This window comes from Protomyctophum parallelum (assembly GCF_964188405.1).
Source record: "Protomyctophum parallelum genome assembly, chromosome: 5".
Taxonomy (NCBI): Eukaryota; Metazoa; Chordata; class Actinopteri; order Myctophiformes; family Myctophidae; genus Protomyctophum; species Protomyctophum parallelum.
In genome coordinates, this window is record NC_139702.1 from 49567000 (window position 1) to 49586925 (window position 19926).

Sequence of the window (19926 nt, forward strand, 5' to 3'; positions counted from 1 at the left end):
GTTTGGTGCAGTGGCATGGCAATGTGAGGGCATACGAGAATAATACATGTAATGTTTAAAAATGTTGCTCATCTTGTGTTACACTTGTGTTCAACTGACTTTTAAGAGAATAAAAATATGCCTAGTGTTTAGATATATTCACCATTAGAGTAGGTGCTGTGCAGTCTGATTTTGCAAAGCGTAGTTTGGTTAGGGTAGTGTTACACATTGAAGGCTGGTAGGTAGCTTAATGTGACACTGAACAACAGACAAAATACAAGTGCAGTTCAGTCTGTCTCTTTTGCTGTAGTAAACAGTAAGTTGAGCCTGATGTATTCTTAGTTGCGTTACTGATGTATTCTTAGTTGCGTTATTTGGGACGCATTGTGAGCTTATAGATCAGCTATTTTCGGTGCATAACATGCACACAACTAAGTATAACTCAGGCTTTACAGTGCAACTAAACACATCAACTACAGAGTCACATTGAGGATAGATATTTCATCAGCTCTGCTTTTTTCTCTTGTTACGTTGACTCAGCAAAAAGACTGTTGGGGGGGGGGATGTGTTTTGCCTGAACATACAAAATTATTAAATTGTTGAATGAAAAAAGGTAGCTATCAGTTACTGATGGTTGTAATGATTTTGTTTGTTTTTTATTAAATGCAGATTTTTGCCTTTGAATTATTTTATGCTTTGAGCAATCCCATTTGCTATTAAGAATATGTTATATTCTTTATATTCTTTTTGTATTTTTGAAAGTTTTTTGTTGTTTCATTTGTCTGCACTTTCACAGATTGTCTCTTTGTTTTATTTTCCTTTGTTCTTTTATTTTTTCTCTATCTCTGTAGCACTCCCAGAAAAGCAGATTTATTCCATGAATATCAAGTCTCTACTGGAAGATTCAATAAAATCGTTTCATTACACAGCCTTTCTTTGTCTTAAAAGCAAACAAACAAAAATACAATAAACTGTGTGTGTGTGTGTGTGTGTGTGTGCGCGTGTAGGCTATAGCGTGTGTGTGCGTGCGTGTGTGCGCGTATAGCTATAAGCTCCTATTTATCATCATTTTCAACTGCAATGATTAGGTTAGTCTTCACTTGGGTCGTCCAGGTCAACATGAAAAGCCAAGCTTCCAGGCTGTATGTCTAGTTATTGAAAAGAGAACGGCAGCAATGCAGCATCCACAATGACAAGACGAACTTCTGATACGGACCTTAAAATAATGGCATCTATTATCTATTATTATTACTAGTAGGCTATTAAAGTAAAAGCCATAATATAATCATGAAACCAATAAACACATTAATATTCCTAAAAATGCCACCATATTCAGATTTGACCCATAAAGTGAGTACTGACTGTATCATAGATTGTAAAGATCTGTATATTATACAAATATTGTAGAAATCAGCACTGATTTGTAATCGTTTGTAACTCCAAACATCCTTGTACTTGAAGTTGGGAAGGAAAAGATATGTGCTGCCACCTACTGGGAAGAGGAGGCAACACGACTAGTGTCCTGGTGTTTTTCCCAATGGAAAAATAAAGTCCCCCCAAGCCCAAGTGATTGACTATTCATGTGATTTATTTATATAAAAAATATAAAATCCTATGAAATGAACACAATATTTTTGTCAGATTTCGAGGATACATGTATCACCGTCACCTCACGCTGGCATCACGACGGCAAGGGGCGAAACACTACGTCACAGGAAGTAGGAAGTGAAAGGAGCAAAAAGTGGGGGACAACAACAATTCGATGGTGGGAGGTCAACGTGAATCCAATCAGAGCAGATAGATGTGCTTATTAAAACATTTGAATTAAGATGTAGTTTAGATTCACACGATATCCGAAGATAGACAACGCTAGAAGTGGATTTGACGCAGTTAGGTAAAGTGTCAGTGACTGTGCTCCTCTTTAGCCAGTGAATGTGTGTGTGTGTGTGTGTGTGTGTGTGTGTGTGTGTGTGTAATTCACAGCAGTCTGTAACTTGCACTTATGTAACAACATCACTGGTAGCCTATGCATTTAGCACTTTACCAACATTTTCTAATAATACTGTCAGCACGAGTCTCCAGATGAAACGTATCAACATTAGTTACTTAGAAAGTTATAATAATTGTATTATCATTATAATAATAATTATAATAATAATTCATTATTATTATTATTATTGCACTATACATCCATGTTGTAATTCACTGCCTTCCTGAACCACACTGGGGTTTCACGCCACAATTCTCCTCCTATAGGCGCCCTGTGTGTTATAAATGGGGCTGAGTGGATTTGCTCTCCTCCGCCACGTGTCTTATCAATATAAGCACCTGTCATCCCCTTCGACTAACAAGACCCGATGCCTCCTCCTCGCCAGCGTGCACAGCTGGCAGCACAGGAGGTCTGCTGGTGGAGTGGTGGAGGCGGCTCTTAGCCAACACATACAAGACCTGAGCGCGCCTGAAAAGAGGTTGTTGAATAAACTTTATGAAGGACTGATAAGCGGTCAGCGGGCCTCCCTGGCCGAGTCCATTACCCTGGTGGAGACCCAGCACCCCAGGAAGAAGGAGCTGTCCCAGGTGCTGCTGCAGAGAGTGGTCTCCTTCCGGGAGGAACAGGAACAGAGGAACCAAGGGAAGCCGCTGGCCTTCAGAGTAGGTCTGTAGGTCTTTGCTGTGGTTTTGTTTTGTTTTCTGTCTCTTGTTAAAGAGACACAAAACATGACTTATTTTCTATCAATACCACACCCCACGAAGCCTCGAATTCATGGAGATTGTTTTGTTTTTGTCGTATTCCTGACTCCTGAGCCAATAGTTTGACGACTGGGTCAATGGTCAATAGGAGACTTGGTAGTCTCCTACCGGAGGCTCTGCTGGTCATCAAATAATTGGCATAGGAATGGGACAAAAACAAAAAAATAGGACTCCAAGGCTTCATGCGGTGTGTAATTGATATAAAATAAGTTTTTTTTTGTGGGAACTACTTGTCCTAACATGTATTTTTATACATGGCTCACTCGGCTGTGCATTTAGTTTGAGCTGTGTGCTGTGCTGACTGTTTGTTCCAGGTCTGTCCGGCCCACCGGGAGCAGGGAAGTCTTCTTTCATCGAGGTGCTGGGGAAGATGTTGACGGGACAAGGACACAAAGTGTCAGTGCTGGCTGTCGACCCCTCCTCCTGCACCACAGGAGGTACTTCCCAGTTCCCACATCGTCATCAACATGATGTTATTAATGTTGTCATTGGCAACTGTATGTTCATTGGATATTTTCTTATGTCTTAGTCTTTTTCTTGTTCAGAACCTGTGATAACCATGTGATATTAAGCAATTCCTTATAATGCTTTCCAGGTATACAGAGTAGCACTCTTACAGTAATGCACATTTCTTTTTCCACAATATCTCTTGTACGAGCAGTTTTTAATGCATTTATTGGACAATTAAGACAAAGCGGAAATGAAGGACAGATGAAGCAAGGAACAAAAAACTAAAGGAAATGGGAAATGCACATCAGGGACAAATACACAAGATATATAATGGCATATTGACCATTAAGACAAACGAATGAAGGACAGATCATTTAGCAAGGAACAGAGGAAAATAAATTTAAATGCACATCAGACATAAATATATAAGATATTTAATGGGATATTGACCATGTGCAGCACCTGGCCTGGCCAGACTAATATCACTGCATAGCCTGTTTACTTTGTACTGTCAGCTTTGTCTGGTTTCCAGGCTGAAACCTTATAGACCAAAGCAGTTGATAGTGACACTCACACAAAGTCAAGGTGGGTGAGGGAGGGAGGGATGTCACTAGAAGTGATGAGCCCCCAAGAAGTGAGGAGCCCCCTCCCCAATGAGCTGAATATCTTTGCCCGATTTGAGACAGAGGGCACCAACACCAGTCCACCAGAGCCTGCGATACTTCAGGAGGCCAGCCCATTATCCATCTCAGAGGCTGATGTGCGTATGGCCTTCATGCGAGTGAACACCCGCAAAGCGGCAGGCCCTGATGGCATTCCAGGTTGTGTCCTTAAAGTCTGTTCACAGACATCTTCAATCTCTCCCTCTCCCAAGCTGAAGTTCCTGCTGTCCACCATTGTATCGGTACCCAAGAGTACGAATACATCATGCTACAATGACTGGAGACCTGTTGCCTTAACACCAATTGTCAGCAAGTGTTTTGAGAGACTAGTGAGAGATTACATCTGCTCGGTCCTGCCCGCTACACTGGATCCATGCCAGTTTGCATACCGGAAAAACAGATCTACCGATGATGCAGTGGCCATGGCTCTCCACACCGCCCTCACTCACTTGGACAAGAGAGGGAGCAACAACAGGCATGTGCGGATGCTGTTTGTGGACTTCAGCTCCGCCTTCAACACAATTGTCCCTGCAATACTGGACATGAAGCTCAGAGACCTAGGCCTGCCTGCACCCAATCATGTGCAGGTGGATACTGGACTTCTTGTCGAACCGTGCTCAGGTGGTGCGGATGGGGAACATACTGTAACATCCGACCCAATGACCCTCAACACTGGTGCACCCCAAGGCTGTGTGCTCAGCCCCCTCTTGTACTCCTTGTACACACACGGCTGAAATATCATCATTAAGTATGCCGATGACACCACACTCATGGTGATGCCAGCGAAACGGCCTACAGAGACGAGGTCAATAAACTGGCGCTATGGTGTCGGGAGAACAACCTAGCTCTGAACGCTGGAAAGACCAAGGAGCTAATTGTGGATTTCAGGAGACAAGAGGAGCGAACACACACCAATCTACATCAATGGAGTTGCAGTGGAGCGCGTCAGTGAGTTCAAGTTCCTTGGCACACACATTGATGAGGACCTTAAGTGGGCTACTCACACCACTCATTTGGTGAAAAAGGCACAACAACACTAGCCTGGCTAATAAGCCAGACTCAAATCACACTGTCGTGTGGTATTTGACGTAATCCGCCGGCAGGCAATTTTTTTTGCCAACGGCTGATTCGGTCTCGCTTATTAGCCAGGCTACAACAACGCCTGTACTGCTTACGGTGCAAGGTGGTAAAATGCCAAAGTTATTTTATTTCTTATTCTGTGGCACACAAATTATAGTAACAATATATATACATACATGTATTCAATATGAATCTCAGAAGTGCTATTTACAGGGCGAGCAGGGCTGTTCAGGTCCTAAATCAAAGAAACGATCAAAACATCCTACCTCTCAATTGACATGAAACTGACATGAAATACTATGACATACTACCTGCTATATACTACTGCTCTTGATCATGACACAACAATGGACTTTAACATGAATGATTAACAACAGACGGGGTTTCGCTCAACAGACTGATCAAACATAGCATTAGCAACTCTTGCCATACTGATGTTGCGCTATATTACTCCGTGCATGTTCTCTCTGCACGGAGGGCGCGCTGCCTCTAGCCTGCTCCACTCTGGAGACTGGCTGTGTTGGACAGCGGCCCGGAGTGAAGGCTTCCTGACGCCTTTATGCCGTCAGGTGGGCGCAGGTGTAGAAGCTGGTTGGAGGAGCGAGATGCGGAGCGGGCGACCAACAGCGGAGAGGCGGTAATACTCCAATGGCTGCGCTGACGGACCTACAGGGATCGGTTAGGCAAAGGGGGCGCGCACTGTGCGCACCACGCAGACAAAGACATATATATATATATATATATATATATATAGGCCTGCGGCCGTAACACCCCCACCCCCAAAATCAAGATTTTAGTTCTGGGCACAACCCTCCCAAACGCATAAATTACAGGGTACACCAGAATTAACTTGGTTTACATTTCTTTAACTTGAACAACATTCAAAGTTAGCCGCAACTATACTCTAGTGAGGAGCACGCCTATCAAGACCCCCCCCCTGCACTCTATAGTGAAGTTCTACATAATATTTACCATTCAAACATAACCAAATCGCATTTAGGTTAAGTTATCAGAACAAATATCATAGGGAGATAATACAACCTGCAAACTGTGCATACTAACGAATCACTTCATTAAAAAAAAGGAAGATTGAATAATGACTCAAGCTAGAGTAGCTATTCTGGTAACAACCACCTCATGAAACTATCCAGTCGTTCCCATGGCAGGTTCCCACGCAAGCGCTGCCCGTCTGCCAGAACAGAACCAAACTGAATTAACATACAAGGTCAGGGACCTATACGAGTACGTTTGCATTTTTATCTTACACGAATGCATATCTTAAAGTTAGATGACACAAAACAAACCATGTTATTCATTTCCTTCCTATCAAGGATCCTACTGAGAACATCTCTATCTCCACTGCGGAGCTACTTTCCACCGCCACTGAGGAGCTGCTTTCTATAACTCCACTGAGGAGCTTTGACTTTTAGCTTTGAATATGAAACACATCGAACTCGCAAGTTCAATAAGAGCGAGGCTAGACTATCCAGCCGCTCTGTATAACGAACCATGTACCGAAAACTCATCGAACTCACTCAAGTTCAATATGAGGCTAGACTCTCCAGTCCTCTTAACATAACGACGAACACACATTTCATAGTGGTACCTGAACACATTAAATTTTAATCACCAACACAGGGGACATTCTAAACCACTCGATTGGATACACAATCACTGGACAGTCAAATACATGACAACTGGATGGGAGGGACGGTCAGATATATAACCACTGAGGGACACGTTTCCCATGTCTTCTGCTATCATGCTCTCCCCAGCACACATGACAGAAATGAACAAAAAGACCATCATGTGGTACGGGAGCTGCACTGTCCAACAGCAGAAGGCACTATAGAGGGTAGTGAAAGCAGCCCAGCGTATAATTGGAGGTGAGCTTCCCTCCCTCCAGTGATTATACGAAAGCCGATGCGTGGCCACGGCGAAACGGATTGTTAAAGATGTGTATCATCCAGGCCACAGCCTGTTTGAACCATCTAAGTGGCCGCGGCCAGCTGAGGTTCCTCAGCCTCGCCAGCCGCACACAGAGACTATGGAACACATTCTTCCTTTCCGCCATCAGACTTATGAATAGACACTGAACACTACAAGGCCTGGGCTATTTGGCCATATGTCTAAGATCTTGCACTTTTCAGTAGTTTTAGTTTAGAGATGATAGTTTTAACTTGCACTTAGTTTTTTTACATAGATTATTTGACACTAGACTGTAGCTGTTTCTTTGGGTTTTTTAACACACAATGAATTTCACGTGCCTTTTACTCTGTAACAGGTATTGCTGAAAATAAAGTTGAACCTTGAACCTTGAGCCTTCTAATGAGAGCGCAAAATCTCTCTTGTGAGAGCCACCCATCGACTTCTCTAATGTACGGCAATCTTCTTCACTAGTCCGATCCATAAGAACACAGTTTGCCGGCTACTGCTACAGAGCTGATCATGAAGTTATATCTATACCTTCTTCTCTGGAATCCTGCCTCAAAGCAGACCAGAGGTAGAAAACTGTCGTTCCCTGATGTCATCGCTAGGGACACATCAGTAAGCAGGAACTGGGGATGGCAATAGAATAGGGTGGGCAATTATTTTTCCCAAGGGGCCAAATGAGAAACAGAAAATATAGTGGAGGTCCAGGCCAAAAGGCTGAACTCTATTCTGCATAATATTACATTTATTTATATAAAATGGCATTGTTTTGACAAGCTGGTATAAGAGTATATGTTATCATTATTACCTCTGACTTCAGTAAATAGAAATACTCAGTAGTCCATATTTTGTTGAAACCTCTGCATTTGGCATCTACCTTTCTATTTTTGACACGAGCAGACATGTTTGAGGGGTGACAAGGAAGGTACAGTAACAGGTTGTCAATGTGTACATGAATAAACAGGCTTCAAAATAAAAGTAATGCAGTTTTAGTCCATGCATAAGGTCAAATTTGAAAGTACGTTTTGCTTTCTAACCCATTCTGACCGGGCACCCATTTTGGTGTTGGCATCATGTTATGCTTTAGCTATTGAAAAATAGCAGATCTACAAGCTCATATCGCGCCACCGAGTGGCGCGATACGAGCTTGTAGGTCTGCTATTTTTGAAAAATCGAAGATTTGTGTGTGTCCAGTGGAAACCTCGTATGAATCTGATCTCAGGTCAGAATGGGCTAATTTCCAAGTGACCTTTCACAGGCCAGTCAGAGTCAGCCAAAGGGCCGTATTTGGCCCCCGGCCGGGCCGAATAGTGCCCAGGTCTGCAATAGAAGGACCGGGAAGTCTGGCGTGTCATTGTGAAATCCATGATTTCGACCGCGGCCGAAAAGTGATGATGAGAAGTGATGAATGAAGGAGAGCAGTGGATTTCCAATATGAAGACGGTGAGCTGCAAGACCAATCCGTATGAAGCTGATGACGCCTGTCACAGTGGAGGTCGATATGATACGGTAGATACAAGCAAGTTTGCACTTGCACAGTTTGCACAGCCTGTGGACAAAATTGCACTGCAAAACGCGTTGATGGCCAATTATCAGGCATACAGTATATAGATGAGGAGTGGAGCCTGTCTAGAGATAGAGACATGTGTCTAACTCTATCTTCCCTGCTGTAGATGCTCTGCAGAGGCCTCTGCAGCAGCATACATTTATGTAATTTATTAGGTTCAGATCACAGTACATTATATCGGAACATCACGCATAACAAACGACAATACCAAAACAAACAAAACCATACAGAAAAGAAAGAAATCGTCCTGGAAGTGTCTACTACATTTATGAGTGGTTGCCAAACCTTTACAAAGCCTTGATAATAGTAATTTATGACATGTAAGCTTTTCTAAGGGTATTATCCTTACCACGGTTTCACACCAGTCTGCTAAGGAGGGTGGATCTTTAGCAACCCAAACCTTGAGAATGCTCTTTCTCGCAAAATATACAGAAGTATTCTAATCAGTTTAACATTGTATTTGTTTCGTATATTTCCCACATGATGATAACCCATAATTTGACAGATCTCTGCCTTCACTTGTCTGATTACTGGACAGCTCCAGATCATATGTGCCAGTCTCTCTTTTGCATTTTGGGCACAATTTGTGCCAAATTTGCTTCTCTTTGAGGGGCCCTCCCAACGCCTGAATGTTCATTGTGACGTCATGTGGCAGCAAGTCTATGGACTTTCTTTCTTCTTTTTTTTGAAACTTAGTTTTTATTTTCCAAACAACAATCGAAACGTACATACATACGTTCAAGAAAAACAAAGTTTTTTTAAGCATGCCTCCCTTTTTTATGTTCCATGTCATGGGCATGACATGGCACCCCTCACTAGATGCAGTGCACTTAATGTATGGAATAACACTAAATAAATGATGGAATGCCATTTTGCTTGCTTGATTGATTGATTGATATGCTATATAAATCACTCTTCTCTATCCAGGCTCTCTGATGGGTGATAAAACTCGTATGACAGAGCTGTCCAGGGACATGAATGCTTTTATCAGACCGTCCCCGACCTCTGGAACTTTAGGCGGCGTCACCAGAACCACAAACGAGGCCATCGTCCTCTGTGAGGGCGCCGGATATGACATCGTTCTTGTAGAGACTGTAGGTAAGAGTAAGACTACCTGGTACCTCCAGCGGTTGCTTGGATTGCATGAAGCATGTGCTCGCACAACAGGCTAAAATATTCAGAGAATACGTAAGAGACGTTAAATGGATGCTTAACCCATTTAGACCTGAGCTCGATTCTACAATGTCGTTCTCAAACATTTTCATGCGCATCCCCAAAAATATATGTAATTGGCCGCCGAACCCCATCTGAAAATATGTTGTTCCAGGAAGCTTAGATTTGAGTTAAAAACTTTTGCTCTGAAAGAATATATATTCTTTCTTATAAGATTTGCACCACATTTTATCAAATTTTCAAAAATAGCATGAGCATTATTAGTGAGGACCAATTATAGTAAGATAAGGTTGAAAATGGGTGCTGTAGTCCTTTAAAGAATAAAGTGTGTGAAATGATCAAGGCAGTGGGCATGTAGTAACCAATCTGAGAACGCATCATCAACAAATAAATGGAAAAACAGCGCTTTTGACGGAGTCAACAGTCTGTCTCAAGAGACTTAGGAACAACAAATATAACAAATGTCAGCGAGATGAAATGCTGTGATGAAGAATAATGAGCACGCTGCCAACATCACAGTAGCACCGGTGAACCTGAAGCCATGGCTTGTGTTTTCCAGGTGTGGGTCAGTCAGAGTTTGCAGTGGCTGACATGGTGGACATGTTTGTTCTCCTTATTCCACCAGCAGGTGGCGACGAACTCCAGGTCAGTGAAAAACAGTGACATGCCAGCCAGATTCTATTAGCTCTCATTCTAGCCCATTCTGAACGGGCACCCATTTTGGTGTTAGCATCATGTCGTGCTTTAGCTATTGAAAAATAGCAGATCTACAAGCTCATATCGCGCCACCGAGTGGCGCGATACGAGCTTGTAGGTCTGCTACTTTTTGAAAAATCGAAGAACGACTGACATTTTTAGAATCTGATCTCAGGTCAGAATGGGTTCATCAGACCAGTGTGTGTCCGGCGGAAAACTCGTATGAATCTGATCTCAGGTCAGAATGGGCTAGAGCAGTGGTTCTCAAAGCTAAAGGACCCCGTCCACAGCAGACTATATGAGTCCATTTGGATCCCCCTCAAGGAACCCAGATTGTCCCACTTTGAGAACCATTGGCACTGTTTTCCAGACATTTTGTTTTTAAGATTTTTTTCAAAACATCTTCAAAAACATTCCCAAAAAAACAAAGATTTTCATTCATTAAAAACAATTTAATTACTTTTTTCAGTAATTTCATGAAGATTTTTTTTTTTAAGGAATTCCCTTAATTTTAAAAACAAATGTTTAAGAAGTAGTGAAAATAGCCGAGCTTGTAGATCTGCTATTTTCACTAGTTTGGGTCCCAGGCAAACGTCAAATTTCTCTTTTGGGTCTTCGTCACGATTAAAACCTTGGGGAATCTCTAGAGCGACTGACCGTAATTGGGCATGTATGGGTCCAGTCAGTGTGTTACTCAATACTCTCATAGCACTAAAAGACAGTTTAACTCAGGGGTTCCTAAACTTTTTCATGTCAAGGACCCCCAAATTGACACTAATTAGCCTGTAGACCCCCATTTGAAAAGATATGCCAGGGACCCCCTAATCTGATTTTTTACGACTAGCAGTCATTCTCAACCTGTTACATTTCAAGGACCCCCAGTTTGACATGCATTAGTCTACAGACCCCCATTTAATGGCAAAACTAATGGCATTTCTATCTCTGGGCCCCAATTTCTATTGTAAAATCAATGTTTGTTCAGTTGGTTTCAAGCTGTCATATTATCTTTATATTCCTTTAACGTACAAGTGACTTCTACCTGTATCTAGGCAACTATATACATCTATACTTGAGTTATTCTGTAACACATTTTCCAGGTTAAGTGGGGGGTCACTCAGTCTAGTGGTTTTGCACACATAATTTAGCTTCCACACGTACAACATGGAATTAATTACTCTATACAAGATACTCAATTGGGCGTCTGTAATTATGTTACAGATATTTTTAAAGCATCAAACATACTTAGCAACAGTTAATCCACATGGGGAACATGTGCATCTCAAATTTCATGTGGCCACTATGATTCACAATGGACTCAATTGGACTCAAATCAGATATGAGCCCCATTGACTTCCTTTATAAAATTATAAATGTAAATATTTTCTAAAAGTTTACAAGGTGAAAAATAGATAAATAGTGGTGGTATGTCTGTGGCCTACTTGCAGTGTGCATACAAAGTTTGTCGCTGATCAGTAAGTACAGTGTTTTGCAAGATATTTGATAGTCTGTTTATAGCGAAATATTTAATACTTTGACGGCAGCAACGTTTTCTCTCAGTCAGTTGATTCTTTATATCCATATGAGTCAAACCACCACGATCATTTGTTTATTTTTGGAACACAGTTCTTATTTGACGCAATATGAAAAGGTTGCACTCCTGTCACTTTGTACCTCCGTACAAATAAACTTCTCGAAATGTACAGAAACAAAAGAATCGCCTGTGTGTGTGTGTGTGTGTGTGTGTGTGTGTGTGTGTGTGTGTGTGTGTGTGTGTGTGTGTGTGTGTGTGTGTGTGTGTGTGTGTGTGTGTGTGTGTGTGTGTGTGTGTGTGTGTGTGTGTGTGTGTGTGTGTGTGTGTGTGTGTGTGTGTGTGTGTGTGTGTGTGCGTGCGTGCGTGCAGCATTACCTGAAGAGCGTGACAAAGCATTACATGAAGAGCGTGTGACAGAAGCGTGACAGGCCTGAGTGTTACAGGCTTCCTGTACGTTTTGCTGTAACTACGATGTGCGGCCGCAATTTATCCCCAAAGGGAAAATGAGGCGTTACAGCAGCAGCACAGCAGCATGATTAAATAAAACCGCTGGACAACAGACACAGGTGGACATAAACACATAAGACCAGAACCACCATAGGACCGTATACATTGGGGGAGACAGTTCTTATGCATTTGCATTATAGAGTCTGATGGCAGTTATTATACCAATGAATTCCTCCCTACACACATTTGTGTTGTCACTGTGAAGAAGGCATTCTGTTGCCGAAACGTTGGTATAATAAAGGTTTTTGCATTGTGACCACGAGCTGTTTGTTTTTTTACGAGCTGTCTGACACATAGATGCTCAACAAAGCCGGATGCACCACAGTGAATTCGAACCCACAACCTCCGTGGTGGTTGCTCAGGGACTTTATCACTGTGCCATGCGGGGTCGAGTTGTCTTATATGGAGTGATATTGATATAGGTCGAGTCTTAATAGAGAATGAGACTCGACTACATTCTGTAGAATATTAAAACCATCCAGAGATGAAGCTCACTATCAGGGAACTCCTGATTTATCTGCATCATGGAAATCAGACCAGTCTGAAGCGAGTGGCGCAACAGCACCCCCTATTGGTACTCATAGGGACATAGGTTAGGACATAGGGACATATTGGGACATTGTTGTTCCTTGGAGTGGTTGCACCACTCAAAAAAGAAAGGCCCACAGACTTTGGAAAGCAGGCATAGTCAATTGTAATGGAATCTGAAAATTCTGATACACCTTGATCACAATACGCCATAGATTATGTGTACAGATTTGTGAGAGAAAACATTAAGGCAAAAACTGTGTTGAAAAAATGCCGGAATATGTAGCACATAGTAGCGTTATGATCCAATGGTGCCGGGGATTAGCTGCTCTGTATACTTAAAAACATACACATACAAGTTTATATTATTAAACAAGAAAAGGTTAGCAAATTGCAGCAATGGATGCAAGAATAGTTTTGAGCGAACTAATTTGGAAGCATGTCAATCGGCCCAATCATCAAAAGATTGCAGGGAAACTGACCAGTGACGTCAATCTCAGGAGGCATTTTGTCATCTCTGTAAGCAGACATACTATAGTAAACAGTAGCTCTCTATTACCGTCCATCTAATAAACTCACAATCTGTTTCACTTCATTCACAGAATCACAGTGCCCTCAATCAGATTAGGAGTCTCTAGCCCATTCTGACCGGGCACCCATTTTGGTGTCAGCATCATGTTATGCTTTATCTATTGAAAAATAGCAGATCTACAAGCTCATATCGCGCCACCGAGTGGCGCGATACGAGCTTGTAGGTCTGCTATTTTTGAAAAATCGAAGAGCGACTGACATTTTTAGAATCTGATCTCAGGTCAGAATGGGTTCATCAGACCAGTGTGTGTCCGGCGGAAACCTCGTATGAATCTGATCTCAGGTCAGAATGGGCTAGACATGTGATGTGTGTACAACACTAGAGTAACATGAACTGACTGAGCCCTCCACTGGTCCCGCAGGGCATCAAGCGGGGCATCATAGAGATGGCCGACCTGGTGGTGGTGACCAAGTCTGATGGAGACCTGGTGGTGCCAGCACGGCGGATCCAGGCCGAGTACACCAGCGCTCTCAAACTGCTCAGGAAGAAATCCTTGAACTGGAGACCAAAGGTAGGGTGGGTGTGTGTGTGTGTGTGTGTGTGTGTGTGTGTGTGTGAGAGACATCTTTTCACAGTCCCCAGTTGCCAGTTTGTTGGTGCCTTGCATGGTTTCCGCCGCCATCAGTGTATGATTGGGTGAATGGGTGAATGTAATGCACAATCTATGTAAATCCAAGGCGCTATATAAATGCACCATTTACCATTTAAGTAGTCAGACTAATCGATTTAGTCGATTTATAAAAATCTGTTTCGTGTCAATTCATTGATATATAGAAAATAAAAAAATATATAAATCCCAATGCTTCTTGATTATTCGATTAAATGAAAAAGGAATCCGTAGGAACACTATAATTGCTAAGAAAATAAGTGATATTTTCAGCCCAACACATCTTTGACTCGGGAGTTGGCAGTGTCAAGTCTGTTGCATGTCTGGTCTATTTGATTGGTACATTTGCATTTTCACATACAGCCCCTCTGGCTAATGTCTAGATAAGTTCATGGTTACGGTACATGTGTGAAAACATTATTATCTAATGTCTAGATAAGTTCATGGTCACGGTACATGTGTGAAAGCAGCTAGACTGGGAGATAGAAAGAGAGTGAGATAATGTGTAATGGATGGGGAAAGGGAGTCTTTATGTTTATACAGTGTGTGTGTGTGTGTGTGTGTGTGTGTGTGTGTGTGTGTGTGTGTGTGTGTGTGTGTGTAAAATGGTAAGATTCAAATTGATTGAGAAGATTGAAAGCGTTGTCAGTTGACATCTCAACTGAGTTTGGCATCGTACTGTACATGGTGGCCTGTACTCTGAGTTTGGCATCGTACTGTACTGTACACGCTGGCCTGTACTCACATGAGTCTGTCCTTAAAAGAAGAGAAAAAGCATACTGTATATGCGCGTGCGCACACCCGCACACACCGTCAACCGACCCCAACAAGACGACCCATGGAGAGGTCAGCTGATCCGGGGGGGGATGATGATGTCATGGCCTCACAGAATCTGTACTGCAGTGTCTCCTCGCTGCCTGCCTCCCTCCCTCCCCCGCTCACTCGCCTCGCTGGCCTTGTCCCTTTGTCTCCCTGGTCCAATGCAGCATCTGCCCACCTGGCAGGCGGCCAAGCAGCGACCACCCTCCCCTCCCCCAGTCCCCTAGCTCCAACCCATCCAAGCCCTCACCACCACCACTGCTGCTCTGAATGCTGCTGCTGTGTCATGCATTTTCCTGATTAGAAGCCCACACACTCTGAATAAAAGCCTGATCTCTCTCTCTCTCTCTCTCTCTCTCTCTCTCTCTCTCTCATGCTCTGTATTGCACTCTTGTTTCCATCTTGTTTCTGTTTCTTCTAGTCTCTTCTTTCTCCATCCCCACTCTTAACTGGTTGCCCTGCCTCGCTCTATTTGGCCTAACACCATTTCTAAATAAGCCCCCATCTCTCTTTCTTCTCTTCTCTGTCTTCCTCTCTTACTTAACTCGGTCTTAACTTGGTTGCCGTGCCTATTGATTATGTCTAATGCTGAGCTCCCTTTCTCTGTCTTTTCACTGTTGTTTGTTAATCTGCCTTCCTCTTTCGATTTCATCCATCCTTAATTTGATCATAATGTTTTTGGAAGCTTAGGTAAAGTACATTTGGTTGGAATTATATTTTTATGAAACCAAGTCGCTTGTCTATTTCATGTCATGTATATGCCAAAACAATGAGTGTTTGATCAAGATGTTACAGAGTCAAAGAGAAGCCCCTCTGGCCGTCACGTGTGAGGACTTCATTTTCTTCAGCATAATTGTCTTCTGTTAAACACAGAATAAATGTCACCAGAATTATTTTGGGGTGGCCTTGTTGTTTAATGAAATTGTTAAAAACTACAATTCTATCAAGCCAAAATAATTGCTGCCTTAGACAGCACTGTGCTGTGAGATCTAGCTGTGCCTCTAGCTCCATGTCTCAGTGTAATGCATTAGACTGTGTGATTTAATTGTCCTGAGGGCAGCCTTTTTTTAAATCTCAAATTAGGATTTATCTCATGTTGCCATCAAAGTCAAACCCAAGAGGGCATTCTTCACTTTTATCCCGGGATATGGGACTGTGTAGCAGAAAGCACAGCCGACTGCTGTAGTGTGTCGACATCATCAAAGTACCTCTAGTTGACGAGACTATAAGTGTCCTGTAACAGACATTTACCCAAGTTCAACTCTGCTTGCAGCCATCATTCTATTGTTCATGAAGCTTAACTCAATTCAAGTCACCATGCAGTATAACTTAAAGGGACACTTCACCCTTTTTGCCAAAACATAGATGTTAATGACGTTTAGGAGCTTTAGAACACTTTCCTGGGGGTCTTCATGTGTGTAATATGTGGTTTTAGATATTTTAGATTGTAGCAGTGAGCCCAGTGTCTCTGATGTCATGGACAATGGGCTCACTTACTTCCTGGACTACATGTTGTCTCAGTAAGACAGCCCTCCCTATCCACAAGGAGGAGCAGTGCCCCCAAAGCATTATGGGAATTGTAGTCCAGGAAGTAAGTGAGCCCAGTGTCCATGACATCAGAGACACTGGGCTCACTGCTGAAATCTAAAATATCTAAAACCACATATTACACACATAAAGACCCCCAGGAAAGTGTTCTAAATCTTCTAAAGGTCATTAACATATAGTTTTATGCAAAAAGGGTGAAATGTCCCTTTAAGGTGCATTCTTAAATGTAATCCATAATACCCATGTTAACAACTTGGCATGAGATTTACCCCCCCCAAAAAACAAATCCATGGCCATATTACCCATTTAATTGCATTATATGCTATATCCCCACCACCCCAACCCCCACCAGGTGGTGCGAGTGTCCTCTCAGACCGGGGAGGGCATCCCCGAGCTCTGGGCGAAGATGGCGTCGTATCGGGACAAGATGCTGGACAGCGGGGACCTGCAGCGTCGCCGCAGGGCCCAGCACAAAGTCTGGATGTGGAGTCTGATCCAGGAGAGCGTCCTGCAGCACTTCCAGAACCACCCGGCTGTCAGAGGAGAGCTGCCCCACCTGGAGGACAGGGTCACCAGGGGAGCCATCTCCCCTGGACTGGCCGCCGACCTGCTGCTCAAAGCCTTCTCATCTTCTTCATCGCCGTCGTCATAGTTTGGACCGTCACACCCAAGGGGAGCCACCTCCCGAGGGCTGTCGGCATCCTCGTCGATGGCACAGGGACCACGTACTGCACTTCCTCAGAGTGAGGGACCTGCTGGTGCCTGGCGTTGGATCGGTCCCCGTTGCTGTACTGCCAAGTTCTCCGAAGGGTCGAATTCAAAATGTTTTGGCCCTCATTAGTGTGTTAATGAAATTAAAATACTGTACAAGCCTTAGTCGGACCCAGTGGATATGAACGGACCGGAAACCAGTACTGTTGCTTGTTTGAAGCCGTACAAGGCTTCATCCTTTTTATTTTAAATCCAAACTTGAGATATGATGGCTTCAAAGAATCCCATTAGCACAAAGACTGAATCAAACTCGTTTATTCTAAATGTAAGGAAAGGACACATCATTGGCCAGTATTCAGTTCTCACATACTGCAGGGGAACATTCAACATTGGACAATCAATTGACAACACAAATGTTAAATATTAAGCATTTAATATTTATATGGAATATTTTATATAGACCAGGGATCAGCCAGGTATTTGTCATTACCCAAGAAGTATCTGCAACCCCACAATCCAATTGTGGCATGGCCATATACAGTATCTTAGTGGATAGAGAGGCCATCTGGTAATCAGTTTGTCCCCTGGTCCCCCCCCCCCCTCCCCCCCCGTCTGCCCCACTATACATGTTGAAGTGTTCCTGAACCATAACAGCTCCCCCCGGGCGCTCTTCACGACCCTCTGAGCAGCCATCAGCTGGGTGAAGCTGAACACGAATTTCCTGTGCGGGACTAATAAAAGGTCTACCTTCAACCTATCGGGCAGACATACTGTAGGCAAGACACATAGGCAAGGACCGATGCTGCCTGCCCGGGGATGGACAATATGAGGGCAACGACAAACATGCCCATACTATTACATACCCATAGCCTTAACCCATTCTGACCTGAGATCAGATTCATACGAGGTTTCCGCCGGACACACACTGGTCTGATGAACCCATTCTGACCTGAGATCAGATTCTAAAAATGTCAGTCGCTCTTCGATTTTTCAAAAATAGCAGACCTACAAGCTCGTATCGCGCCACTCGGTGGCGCGATATGAGCTTGTAGATCTGCTATTTTTAAATAGCTAAAGCATAACATGATGCTGACACCAAAATGGGTGCCCGGTCAGAATGGGTTAATTCACAAAGACAACTAGAAATATAATATAATTTGATCAACACTTTAAATGAATAGATTCACATTTACTGGCAACGCAGAAAATGGTCCCACTGGTATTCCCAGGCAGTGTGGGGAGAGAGCGAGTTGGCTGGAACACTGAAGGTGTATTGCTGCCATGCTTCACGTGAGCAGGTAAACTCCATAGTGTCTCCTCAGCCATGAATTAAACCAAACCTTCCCAAGCAACCGTGTTTGGCGGCCAAGTTTTGTACTTGGTGAATTCCTTTAATGGTAGCCCTGGGCCAGTGCAGATTGCAGTTGCACTTTACCTGTGCTGTTTTGTCAGCTGCCGTTTAAACCCTACGAAAGATATGGGTTTAGCGTTTGCTGGTCAGCTGTAGCCTAACACTTGCGAAGATGGCAGTTGACCAAATAGCGCAAGCATATTGCCCCCTGTCCTCAACTCATCTCACCCAGGGCAAATAATGGCTGGGCTTGTGATATTATCCCATTCTGACCTGAGATCAGATTCATACGAGGTTTCCGACGGACACAAACTGGTCTGATGAACCCATTCTGACCTGAGATCAGATTCTAGAAATGTCAGTCGCTCTTCGATTTTTCAAAAATAGCAGACCTACAAGCTCATATCGCGCCACTCGGTGGCGCGATATGAGCTTGTAGATCTGCTATTTTTAAATAGCTAAAGCATAACATGATGCTGACACCAAAATGGGTGCCCGGTCAGAATGGGTTATATATAATTATATAAATATTTCAACTTGATTGTTTTCCGAGACAGGCATTTAAAAGCTGTTTTAAGTTCTGGTATAACCCAATACATGTGAGATCAAGAAACTGGCCATCCATGCTCAGTGGAAGGAGCTGCTAAGGTCTTTTTCGTTTCCTGACAAAATGTGAACATGCGTGACAGATTTGATGGATCTCTGTCCTCTGTTTGAGCAACACATACTGTAAAGTCATAACTGTACATAACAATTTTGACTGTGTTGGTTAACCAGTTGGTTGATACCCAAAATATGGGTCATGATAATTATGTTCTGGCAGGGTTGCAAGCAAAGAAATAAAGTAAACGTATACAAATGGTTGAATTCTAGGGTTTTTAATGTCTCCTGATTTAATGGCTGGAACAAGCTTTTACGCATGCTTTTATTTAACTGAACAGACTTGTCTTTGCTTGTTGTTGGAATGGAATACATCATTGTCTCCACCAGGCCGAAGGCATTATTGAGCAGCCCAATGGGACCAATTGGTTGAGCAGCCCAATGAGACCATGGGGGACATTTCCTTGCTGCCTTCAGTCAGCATACCCTGATTTATTTTACTTCATTAAATATTTTTTTAAATAGTGACCAAATATGTGTTTGTTGAGAGTATGTGTCTTTTGGACCCTTTGGCATTTATTGTCTAGTTTCTTTATGATTATTGCTGTTGTGATTATGGTATATCACATTAACATTAAAGTGATTATTGTTGCCCCTACACATCTCACGGGATGTGCTTGTTTGTTTTAGACTATGTTTTACATGCAGATGGATTGGGTTTTCAGTTTATTTTATTTCTGGCATACGGCTGCATCTTCATTCAGTTTAGTTGGAATAGGGATAGGGATGGTACAGTCAGTCGACTCATGTGTACCTCGACTAGTGCAGGATAGAATCGTGCC

At 43.0% G+C, this 19926-nt stretch overlaps 1 protein-coding gene across 1 annotated transcript; it reads left to right on the forward strand.

Moving 5' to 3' along the window:
* Positions 1–1726: 1726 nt before the first annotated feature.
* Positions 1727–17089, forward strand: mmaa (metabolism of cobalamin associated A). The gene is made up of 7 exons (XM_083765166.1): positions 1727–1873; positions 2236–2635; positions 3045–3167; positions 9349–9519; positions 10154–10239; positions 13810–13959; positions 16775–17089. The coding sequence occupies exons 2-7, from the start codon at positions 2254–2256 to the stop codon at positions 17072–17074; spliced, it is 1212 nt and encodes a 403-aa protein (XP_083621292.1). The 5' UTR covers positions 1727–1873; positions 2236–2253; the 3' UTR covers positions 17075–17089.
* The last annotated feature ends 2837 nt before the right edge of the window (positions 17090–19926 follow it).

Coding starts and splice junctions, on each gene's coding strand:
- mmaa (XM_083765166.1), top strand. CDS start 2,254: ATGGGGCTGAGTGGATTTGCTCTCCTCCGCCACGTGTCTTATCAATAT. Junction 2,636..3,044: donor GCCGCTGGCCTTCAGAGTAG/GTCTGTAGGTCT, acceptor TGTTTGTTCCAG/GTCTGTCCGGCCCACCGGGA. Junction 10,240..13,809: donor CAGGTGGCGACGAACTCCAG/GTCAGTGAAAAA, acceptor CTGGTCCCGCAG/GGCATCAAGCGGGGCATCAT.